General features: G+C 47.7%; 1 protein-coding gene across 1 annotated transcript in view; it reads right to left on the minus strand.

Annotated features, from left to right (window-relative positions):
- Positions 1 to 11,209, minus strand: part of TMEM123 (transmembrane protein 123) — a gene marked incomplete at its 5' end in the record, with an annotated part of 28,603 nt that extends 17,394 nt beyond the window's left edge. The window contains one exon of the mRNA XM_083436831.1: positions 10,852 to 11,209. Within this exon, the coding sequence (XP_083292957.1) occupies positions 10,852 to 11,209 (358 nt within the window). The remainder of the gene's footprint in view (positions 1 to 10,851) is intronic.
- Between the last annotated feature and the right edge of the window lie 305 nt (positions 11,210 to 11,514).

Consider the following 11,514-nt stretch of genomic DNA (forward strand, 5'->3'; position numbering starts at 1 on the left):
ACCTAATGGTCAGGGGTACCTTTACCTTTACTAACGTCTTAGAAGGCAGCCCTGTTTAGGGAAGTTCTTAATGGTTGATGTTTTATCGTGTTTTTGATATTCTGTTGGGAGCTGTTGGGGTAATGGCTGGCAGGCAAGGAGGGCAACCAGGCAAATGACACCATGCATGCCAGCCCGTCTCTCTGGTCTGCATACCACTCCTGAAATCCATCATTCTTCTTCCCCGATGAGATTCTGTGGCTCATGTCCAGAGACACTGAGCACACGTTAGCAGAGAAACAACATCAGCAGAATCCAGGCCTGAGGTGTGAGCACTAAGCTAGTTTATTTATATATACAAATCAGGACAAAGGAAAACATGACTCCTCTCCTTCTTGCTCTCAGAGAGAAGAAGGAAACAAAAGCAATACAGAACGGAACTTCCGTTCACAAGACTCCGACAATCAGTGCTGGATTGTAAAACACAGACATGTAATTAAAACAATCCCACACGTCTGCACAGCGGAGGAATGGAATGCCAACAGGAGCTGCCCAGAATGGCTGGGGAGGCCCAGCCAGATTGGGGGGGGGGGTGTATAAGTAATAAAATTTTATCATCATCATCATCATCAGATCTAGGTTGCCAGCTGTATCCACATCCTCGGCCCTGATCTTGCTCAACCCCATGCTAAACACAAGAATCTTGCAACTACAAGTACTATGGTGAAAGGCTCATAAAGGTTGGGATATTCACGACAATTTCCAGGAGCTTGGATTTGGCAACGTTAACACTATGAACCGAACCGGTCCGAAAAAAACATCTTTACGCCTCCAGCCTAGGTCTTAACGCTCTGAGATTTTGTACATACACTGAAACAGAATGTCCACTGTGTCATATGTAACGTCTTGTGACAATTAAGTTATCGTGTCATGGGATCTGTCTTGCCCATGAGGAGGAGTTTCTTTGGAAATGTATGCTCGATGAATATCCTGTTTGAAGGGCCTTTCACCAGAGCAATGAAATCTTACACAAACTTAATTGTGAGAAGATCCCATTGACCCCGGTGGGATCTATCTGGGGCTACGTGTGGCCCAGTTCAGACATCACATCATTTACCATGCTTTATTGGAAAAAGCTTTGCGTCTTTGTGCTTCCTCGCCATTAACCACTGGCCCCACACTTTCCTTTGAGAAGATATTGTGCTTTGCTGAACCGTTGTCAGTGACATCCGAATCAGGAAATGGATCAGATTTAGATTTCTTAGCCTTGTTGGCGATGGGGAACCTGTGGCCCTCCAAAAGTTCTGGATTACAACTCCCATCTTCCTTGACTACTGGCTGTGCTGGCTTGTGCTGATAGGACTCCATCCACCTCTGCAGGTGTTCCCCATCCCCAACTTAAACCATCGTTTCCCTGTTTGGTTGCCACTGGAAACATTGCTTGAACAAACCACAGTATCCTGGAACGTGTCCAGAGGAGGGCAACCAAAATGGTCAAAGGCCTGGAAACGATGCCTTATGAGGAACGGCTAAGGGAGCTGGGCATGTTTAGCCTGGAGAAGAGGAGGTTAAGGGGTGATATGATAGCCATGTTCAAATATATAAAAGGATGTCACATAGAGGAGGGAGAAAGGTTGTTTTCCGCTGCTCCAGAGAAGCGGACATGGAGCAATGGATCCAAACTACAAGAAAGAAGATTCCACCTAAACATTAGGAAGAACTTCCTGACAGTAAGAGCTGTTCGACAGTGGAATTTGCTGCCAAGGAGTGTGGTGGAGTCTCCTTCTTTGGAGGTCTTTAAGCAGAGGCTTGTCAGGAGTGCTCTGATGGTGTTTCCTGCTTGGCAGGGGGTTGGACTCGATGGCCCTTGTGGTCTCTTCCAACTCTACAATTCTATGATCCTCCCTAAAGCCAGGAACATGAGGGGAACGGCAGAGCACATAGACATTTCACCCGCAGTATCTCTCTCCCAACGCTTTTAGGAACAGAGGGCAAGGCAGGGGTGTCTGGGCCACCTCCAGAGACCAGCTTTGGGATAAACACAGCAGCATGCAGATCTGTACGTAGGCAGTCTGTTCTCCTGGACTGCTTGCTAAGAGCTTCTGCAACCCACGCTAGGTGTGCGGTAAGCGGATTGTCATGCCCTGCCCCCAAAAAACGACTAAGCGGAAAAAGGAAGAGATGCAGATTAGATAAAGGCTATATGCAGAGCTTGTATAAGGAGAGAGGGCAAAATACTGCAGTTAGGAATTAGCACTCTGCTAAACACAGATTCCTAGGTTGGCTGGGCCACTGGAAAAGCAAAAGCATCCCTCTTCCATTTGCCTATGCCAGGAGAGGGGAATATGCTGTTTTCCCCAAAGAAATTGGTAAAAATAAAGAAATGAGGGTTTGGGGGAGGGGTAAGTCACAGAAAAGAGCAAAATGAGAAAACCTGGTCACCTTTTGTAAGGTATATGAAGCAGAAAACTGCCTTCTCACTGCCAAGATTTAAAAAATGAGACATGGACAGTGGTACCTCAGGTTAAGAACTTAATTTGTTCTGGAGGTCTGTTCTTAACCTGAGGCACCACTTTAGCTAATGGGGCCTCCCGCTGCTGCTACACTGCACAATTTCTGTTCTCATCCTGAAGCAAAGTTCTTAACCCGAGGTACTATTTCTGGGTTAGCAGAGTCTGTAATCTGAAGTGTCTATAACCCAAGGTACCCCTGTAATCATGTGTGTAGATGTGCATATGTTAAAGGTAAAGGGACCCCTGAGCATTAGGTCCAGTCATGGCCAACTCTGGGGTTGTGGCACTCATCTCGCTTTATTGGCCGAGGGAGCCGGCGTACAGCTTCCGGGTCATGTGGCCAGCATGACTAAGCCGCTTCTGACGAACCAGAGCAGCGCACGGAAACACCATTTACCTTCCCGCTGGAGCAGTACCTATTTATCTACTTGCACTTTGACGTGCTTTCAAACTGCTAGGTTGGCAGGAGCAGGGACCGAGTAACGGGAGCTCACCGTCACAGGGATTCGAACCACCAACCTTCTGATCATCTAGGCTCTGTGGTTTACCCACAGCAGTCGCCATATTTCAAAAAGTGAAAATCTGCACACAAAGGGTGTTGAGCTATTTTTAAGGAATTTTGCCAAAATATATGCTTCTGACATGGGTGTGTGTGTGTGTGTGTGTGTGTGTACACACACACATATACGTGCTCTATGGGGAGCTGGCTTAAGGCACCAGCGCCATTGCCAAACCAACTCTGTGTTGCAAAGGTGTCTGCAAACATGACACGAAGGCTGGCAACATCAGCTCTGCCATGTGACAACCCCTTGCAGAAAACTGAAGTGCTTGGAGACACATAGTCAAGTTGTGTTTGTGTAGCAGTCACGAGAGTATGAATGACCTCCGGAAGCAACGCAGAGGGAAGAAACAGCATGGTGCATCTGCAGCAGCACAACTGGACACCTTCATTTTCCCCAGCTGTAACAAAACATGTCTCTCCTGCACTGGTCTCTACAGCCACAGCAGGCACTAAACTCTTCAGTAGTTTGACTTTACCGCCAAAGGCACACTCCTCCATTGTCTCTCGAGACAGATGAGTGCCATCATATATATGAGAATGGGATGGTACTATAAATTATAAAGCACGTTTAGGCAAACTAAGGCCCAGTGGCCGGATCCGGCCCAATTGCATTCTCAATCCGGCCCACGGACGGTCCAGGAATCAATGTGTTTTTACATGAGTAGAATGTGTGCTTTTATTTAAAATGCACCTCTGGATTATTTGTGGGGAATAGGAATTCGTTCATTCCCCCCCTTCAAAATATAGTCTGCCCCCCCCAAGGTCTGAGGGACAGTGGACCAGCCCCCTGCTGAAAAGGTTTGCTGACCCCTGTTATAAAGGGTTGCAGACTAAATTATAAAAGTGATTTGCTTATAGTGATGTGTTTATTTATAGCAATTCTTAAATAATAAAGTTAGAACTGTGACCAGTTTCATATGATATGTGAATTTTATAAGTGCATGTATATTAGTATCTATTTGTATGTTTATGACAACACAAAATAAAAATAAATAAATAGAAATTCGGAATGCTGGCTTTCTCGACAAGGGGTTCAGTGCCGTTAATCATTCCGATGATTCATTCAACCGGTACTTTCCCAAACACAGAAATCACACCTGTTGATTTTCTCCACCTGTTAAAGAAGCCTGCCCTCCTTTTTAAGTTCTGAAGTGTCTGTTGACACTAGGAATCTGGGGCACCATCTTGTTTCCATATCCACAGAATAAGGTGCATGTCTTGCCCTCATGATGTCTGTGTCTTTATTTTGGAGATGTGGCGAGGGATCAAGGGTCCAACTTATGCCACAGGGCACAGTGAAATTGCAGGCTGTTATGCTCCATATCTAATTCACCCTTTTCAAATACCTCTAAGAATCTCCAGGCATTTTTGGTAATACTCGTGGCATGCAGAAAATCTCTCCTCCACCCCATCACTTTCCCCCTTGCTCCCCCCCCCCCAACTCAGGAATCTCCAAAATTAAAATAGCTCTCCTGGCTTTTAGCCCTCCTTCTAAGGTATAATGTGCATCCCCCCCCCCCAGAGACAAGCAGGTGCCACTCACCCTACCACTGCAAAATCACCTTGGGAGAAGCTGCAAGGTTTAAAGCAGGCATAGGCAAATTCGGCCCGCCAGATGTTTTGGGACTACAATTCCCACCATCCCCGACCACTGGTCCTGTTAGCTAGGGATGATGGGAGTTGTAGTCCCAAAATTTCTGGAGGGCTGAGTTTGTCTACACCTGGTTTAAAGCAAAGAGGGGACAAAGCTTAATTTCAAAATACAGTGGAACCTCAGTTTTTGAGCATCTCAGAAGCCGAATGTTTTGGAAGCCAACCGCCGAAAACCCGGAAGTAATTGCTTCCGTTTTCAAATGTGGCCTGAAAGTCGAACGGATTCCACTGCAAGTTTTTCTCTTTTTTCTCAATGGATTTTGCCGACTGCCCATTGCTCCTCGGTTTTCGAATGTTTCACAAGTTGAACGGCCTTCCAGAACAGATTACGTTCGAAAACCAAGTTTCCACTGTAGTGTTTTCGGAAGAGGACAGGGAGCAAGTTACACCCTGGGAAAACTGGTTTTAAGAGGGGTTTGAAAATGCAATGAACAATGTTTTCCAATATAATCTGCAGTGTAAATCTTCCATTTCCTCCTAAGGCTGTTTGCTGCAATTGTTTCCCCTACTGCTATTCTAACGCTTTCTATGCCTATGTGGTGAGCAAGACCACCCTGCAATGCTACCCAATTCGATTTGGCTACCTGCTGTTGTTTCTGAGCACAGACAAAACCAGTTCAGAGCACTATTAATACTTCCGGCACTGGCTGCATGAGAGATCCTACTCAATCAGGAATCATTATTCTCCCCTACCAGTCAAGGATACCCATGCAGAGTGAGAGCCGTGCTTCCTAAAGAGGCAAACTTTTCCGTTTTCCTTTGCAGCAATTCGGGGAGTTACCCAAAGGGATGCCTTTCTTACACTGACGAAAAAAATCACGAGATATCCCCCTTTGGTTCAGCCCTACTAACAATGTTTCTGCAGCTCAATGAAGTGGTGAAAGTATGATTTTTATCAGTGCTTCTCAAGCTATCTGATGTGCTGGAGTGGGATTTCCCCCACCCAATGGGCCAGGAACCAGTACCAAATTTGGTCCTTGAAGCATCCCACCCAACCTGTAGGGAAGACATTGCAGACCAGCACTGGTCCATGGATGACACTGTTTCACAATATGTAAGAATAGCCACACTGACGGATCTGTTGGTTCCTATACAGATGCTGCTCTCTGGCACACAAGCTTGAGAAAGATTGTGGGAACAGTAAACTAAAATACACGGGGAGGGTGGAAAAGGAGTAGAAAGACAGTGTATATCAGGAGCCAAGCATAACACTGGAAGCATCACTGTGGTTTTTAAAAGTTCTAGCAAAAACTTGCAAGCTGTGTTTAAATTGTCTGTTTACCTCTTGTCAAAAACCTGCAAATCCCCAAACCTTTTCAAAGCTACTTGACTTTTCTGGTAGATGTTACAGGAAATGCAGCCACATAAAATGGCTGATGCACATCCTTTTCGTTCCGTCTACTTCACCTCGTTTACCTTCACCTCGTTTACCAAACTGGAACGTGTCCAGAGGAGGGCAACCAAAATGGTCAAAGGCCTGGAAACGATGCCTTATGAGGAACGGCTAAGGGAGCTGGGCATGTTTAGCCTGGAGAAGAGGATGTTAAGGGGTGATATGATAGCCATGTTCAAATATATAAAAGGATGTCACATAGAGGACGGAGAAAGGTTGTTTTCTGCTGCTCCAGAGAAGCGGACACGGAGCAATGGATCCAAACTACAAGAAAGAAGATTCCACCTAAACATTAGGAAGAACTTCCTGACAGTAAGAGCTGTTCGACAGTGGAATTTGCTGCCAAGGAGTGTGGTGGAGTCTCCTTCTTTGGAGGTCTTTAAGCAGAGGCTTGACAACCATATGTCAGGAGTGCTCTGATGGTGTTTCCTGCTTGGCAGGGGGTTGGACTCGATGGTCCTTGTGGTCTCTTCCAACTCTATGATTCTACCTTGTGTCACGATGTTCTGCACTTGCCTGCATATAAGGCTCACATTATTATCTGCTAATTTTGGGGGTGGAGAAGATACAACAGGCCACATTGTCCCCAGTGAGATGAGTTCCACTAGACATCACCTAGACTTGCAGTGGCCATTTACAACCCACTTCAGGCTGGGCCTTGAGGCGAGCCCAAAGGGTCATAAATTCTTTTTAGCTACAGGAAGGCAAGCTATGTTTATTACTAGCAAGTTCCCCCCCTTTTCACAAATGAATCCCGAGTCAGTGTTAGAAATTCAGATATAAAAACTAGGCGCCAAATGGCTCCTTGAACCAGGTTTGCTGTCGCCAAAACAGAATGCCTAGTTGCCATTTTGGGGCCAGACGGCTCGGAAGTTGTATTTTTCAATAGGACTTTTTGGTTCCTGTAATTAATTCCGATTGTGCAGATAAACTATCACTGTTAGAATTCTACAGGATGTGTTGTTACTCCAGATTCAAGGAGGCACGTACCTCCAGATGGTAGAGACGCCAGGCACTATCCTGACACTCAGCTATCTTCACTTGGTTGCAAATGGCCAAAATGCAAAATGCGCCTGGCAAATTTCAAAAGCTGCTTGAGATGCTACATCTATTTCTGAGCAACTGTGCTATATCCCTCAGCTGCTAGATATTTCACAGCACATTAAATTTAGCACAGTTCCCTTCAGGCTTCTCAAGGGTCAAGGAAGACTGATTTACAACCCAGAAAGAGATAATGTAATCTTGAACTATCTTCTTAGCCAATATTTTCTACCTAGGTCTTTTCCAAGGTCAGGCCAGCTGTTCCATCAGCTCTATCTGTGCGGGGCTGATTCATCCCAGTCTTATATAGCAGCAAGATCACTGAAATCATCCAGAGGAACTATGTTAGTTACCCCCAGTGTTTCAGAAACCCATTTGGCTTCAACCAGAAGTTGAGCGTTTAGCGCCACTGGTTCCATGCTGTGGAACACCTTTGCAGCACACACCTGTCAGGCACCCCTACCTTTTGATTTTCAGGCATCTCTTCAATACTTTTTTTTTTTAATGTCAACAGGCCAATTCAGCGGCTTAAACTTTCAAGAGGAGCCAGCCATTTTTATGCATATCCTGCATTGCTTTTAATGCTTTAATTGTGTCTCTTTTGAAGGGTTTTTGGAGAGGAGGAGTACAGTGGTACCACTGATTATGTACTTAATTCGTTCCGGAGGTCCGTTCTTAACCTGAAACTGTTCTTAACCTGAAGCACCACTTTAGCTAATGGGGCCTCCCGCTGCCGCCACACAATTTCTGTTCTCATCCTGAAGCAAAGTTCTTAACCCAAGGTACTATTTCTACGTTAGCGGAGTCTGTAACCTGAAGCGTATGTAACCCAAGGTACCACTGTACCTGTGGTAGGGGGCATGTCATGCTCCTTCTGGGGTAGCTTGCCCAGCCTTTGTCCCCTACCCTGCACTCAGCTCTCACCTGTGGCTCACAGAAGCTGTCAGCGTGCAACGGAGGCCACACCTCGGAAATGGCTTTGACTGGCTAGCTAAACGAGGTGAGGGGTAGCTGACTGGTCTCAAACCCTTGGTGAGGGACTTCCCCTGCACGCAAAGACAGGCTCTGGTGAATTGAGCTGACATGACCAATAGTGGCCCCAAGAAGGTGGTTTCTGCACTTGCCGTAGAGGGAAGTGAGGGCCAGATGGGGCTCATCAACCTGGTAAGGCAGCCCATCCAGGAGAAGGAAAACCTTGATCCTCAACCTCTGCTGCCTTGCGAGGTATCTTTGGGAGAAGAAAAGGCCAAGGAGTAAACCCTATGCAAATCTGGAGTCCCTAAGATGGTTGGAGGGTGCCTTGTAAGCCTCTTTCTAGCAACTCCTGCAGCCAAGCTGGTACCAAACGTATTGCTCTGCTTTCCTTTGGACTACATCAGTGAGGCCAAGAGAGGGGTCTTGCCATCTGGGCAGCTCAGAAACTCCATGCACACTGCCCAGGCTTGTGCCCCAGAGAGGTCCCTTCAGTGCTGCTAATGCAGCCGTTTAATTTCACCCCCGGAGGCGCACTCCACTCTCTCTCGAGACAGATGGATGCCAACACTCTCTCTTGTAATTTTTGTTGTATACGGGCCAGATATATGAGGAGCAGTCTCTAAACGGTTTTCTATACATCAACGCACTTCTATATTCTCAGGGGCTCTTCTACCCTCAAGGCACTAATCTGGTGACCAAATGACCCAATGTCCTTATGGATACTCAGACTTGTTGGCACCATCAGTCTGACAGGTTTAACGGGGGTGGAGGACATGCTCCCTGACTGTGTGGGGTCACCGACTGAGGTGCTGAGACCAACTGCGGTTCCTCCAAGTTCCCCTAAAGACACGAAGGCAGTGGACCGTTGCCTTCTTGCTCCAATGCAAGTGAGAGTGCAACACAGAACTGTGTTCTCATGTCATGCTAAATTTAAACCATGGTACACTGCAACATGTATGACCTGCAGCAAAACCAAGGTTTGGTAGCCCCCTCCATCCTCTTCTGCATCTGGGAGAAGGACTTTGAAAAACAAACTTTCGGTTTTGCCCAAACCAGGAACCATGGTTAACAATACCTATGGCTCGTTAAAGGAAGCCAGCTCCGTAACCTATGCTTTAAAGTTGGTTTAACAATTAACAGCAGTCAGTTTCAAAACAAGACCACTTTAAACCATAGCTTATGAAGCTGGATTCTTTAAATCAGGCATAGGCAAACTCGGCCCTCCAGATGTTTTGGGACTACAACTCCCACCATCCGTAGCTAACAGGACCAGTGGTCAGGGATGATGGGAGTTGTAGTCCCAAAACATCTGGAGGGCCAGGTTTGCCTATGCCTGCTTTAAACTAATCCTGGCCGGTGTTAATCATGGATGAAGTAGGAAGCCATGGTTGACCAAAAGAAAAAGTAGAGCTTTCTACATAAATAATGCTAATACTAATTACTGCCCCTAAAAGTAGACCTTGTCATTAAGATTTAGTAGGTCAAGCTATTCTAGCCTTTGGCAACCTTGTGCCCTTCAGTCCAGATGTTTTCAATCACAGCTCTCATCAGCCAGGCTGTGCTGGAGGAGCCTGATGGAAGTTGTAGTTAGAAACATCTGGAGGGCACTAGGTGGGCGAAAGCTGCTCTAGAAAGCAACACTTGCCCTTTGTTGGCAAATAAATGAGAGAACAGAGTTTTGATTGGTGAGATTCTTATCTTAGCAAACCTGTCTTAATATCTGCAGCCTTACTTGGAAGGGTTTACTTCCAAGCCAATGTTTTGCCTCAGCATGTCAGTCTTTTGTTTACATGCTCTGGCCTTTGCTATGATTTCGCACAGATTGGGAAGTGCTTGCAGTTTACACTTCATCCCCCAAGAGCCTAAAGGACTAGAAATGAAACGACCCTCTTTCTTTTGGTAGCAACAAGACCACGCTGTTTGTTACTCACGGAACTGCAATAAAGCCACACAGACGCAAAGAAACCTCAGTGACCTCAACCCTCCCTAAACCTATTTTCCAACAAGAAGCAAACTGCTTGCATGGTGGTAGGTCAATTTCTGGCTGCGTTCACACGAAGGTCCCTTTGCCGTGCAAGAAAGGATGTCGGTCGGGATGGAAGAAAGGCGTCCCAGTTCTATTTGCTCTGAAAACATGAAACAGCGTCTAAGACCCATTGCTCCATCTGTTCTGGCACTATCTATTATGACAGGCAGGGATTTGGGGACCGTCCAGACCTGCTATTCCCTCCGTTTTTGTTTTGTTTTTTAAGCTGAGATTTGGTTTGGAACTGCGCTGGAACTGAAACGGGGACCTTCTCCGTGCAAAAATTAAAATAAAAGCACGTGCACTTCCTTTTCTGCGGCCGGCCGTGCAACCTCGACGGCGCGCACAACACACAAACACACACACGAAAGATACCCCGAGGTCTCCAAATAACTTTCACGGTTAAGAAAGCGGGGGTTTTTAAAAACTGGCGACCCCACTTCTTGAGCTGAGCCGACTCTGAGGCGGGAGGTGGGGGGGGGGGGAACATTACAAAAATCCGTGCAAGTTCCCGCTTGCAACAGAGAGGGAAATGAGCAAACCTCCTTCGGACGCATCCCTTTCCGAAAAGCAGAAGGCGTGGGAAGGCGCGCGCGCGAGGGGACCTGATCCGTGGAGAGGAGCAAAGGCAACTTTCCCTTTTTCTCTCGCTCGCCGCGGGGGGGGGGTCTTCCCCGCCCCCGCAGAAGAAGTTAAAAAGGCGACTTACCCGACAGGGCTACGAAGCAGACGGGCAGCAGCGCGGCCACCAGCAGCTTCTTCATGGCGGCCTCGTGGAGAGGGAAGAGAGAGCGAGGAGAACAAGGTCGACGAAGAGGAGGCGATCGCAGGCGCTGCTCTCCTACCCCACGCGGCTCTGCTCCTGCCCCTGTTGCTGCTAGAAGCCGCGGGGCTCTCTTCCCACGTGACGGGTTACGAGGAGGAGGCCGGGCGGCGGATGCGGGCCTGGGCGGGGAGCCCGGAGTGGCGCGCCATTGGCCTTTTGTCTCCGGCGCGCCCCGCCTGGAGAGGGAGAGCCTGGCCACTTGCAGCGCCGAGCGCGAGCAAGGGGGAGGGAAACTTAGCATTTGGGCGGGGCTACGAGGGTCATCTAGTCTAGCCTCCCTCACCCCGCGAGGCCGGCGTCTTTCGTCCGACGTGGGGATCGAACGCGCAACCCTCGGGAGGTTGTGGATTCCCCTTCCTTGGAGGTTTTAAAGCAGAGGTTGGATGGCCATCTGCCACGGATGCTTTAGCTGAGTTTCTAGCGTCGCAGCGGGTTGGGCTGGATGACCCTTGGGGTCCCTTCCAACTCCGCAGTTCTGCGAAGATTCTCGCGCTCTGCGGAATGAGCGAAGGAAGGAAGGAGGCGGTGGTTGCAAAAGTTGTGCAT

This window comes from Podarcis tiliguerta (genome assembly GCF_965153285.1).
Source record: "Podarcis tiliguerta genome assembly, chromosome: 4".
Taxonomy (NCBI): domain Eukaryota; kingdom Metazoa; phylum Chordata; class Lepidosauria; order Squamata; family Lacertidae; genus Podarcis; species Podarcis tiliguerta.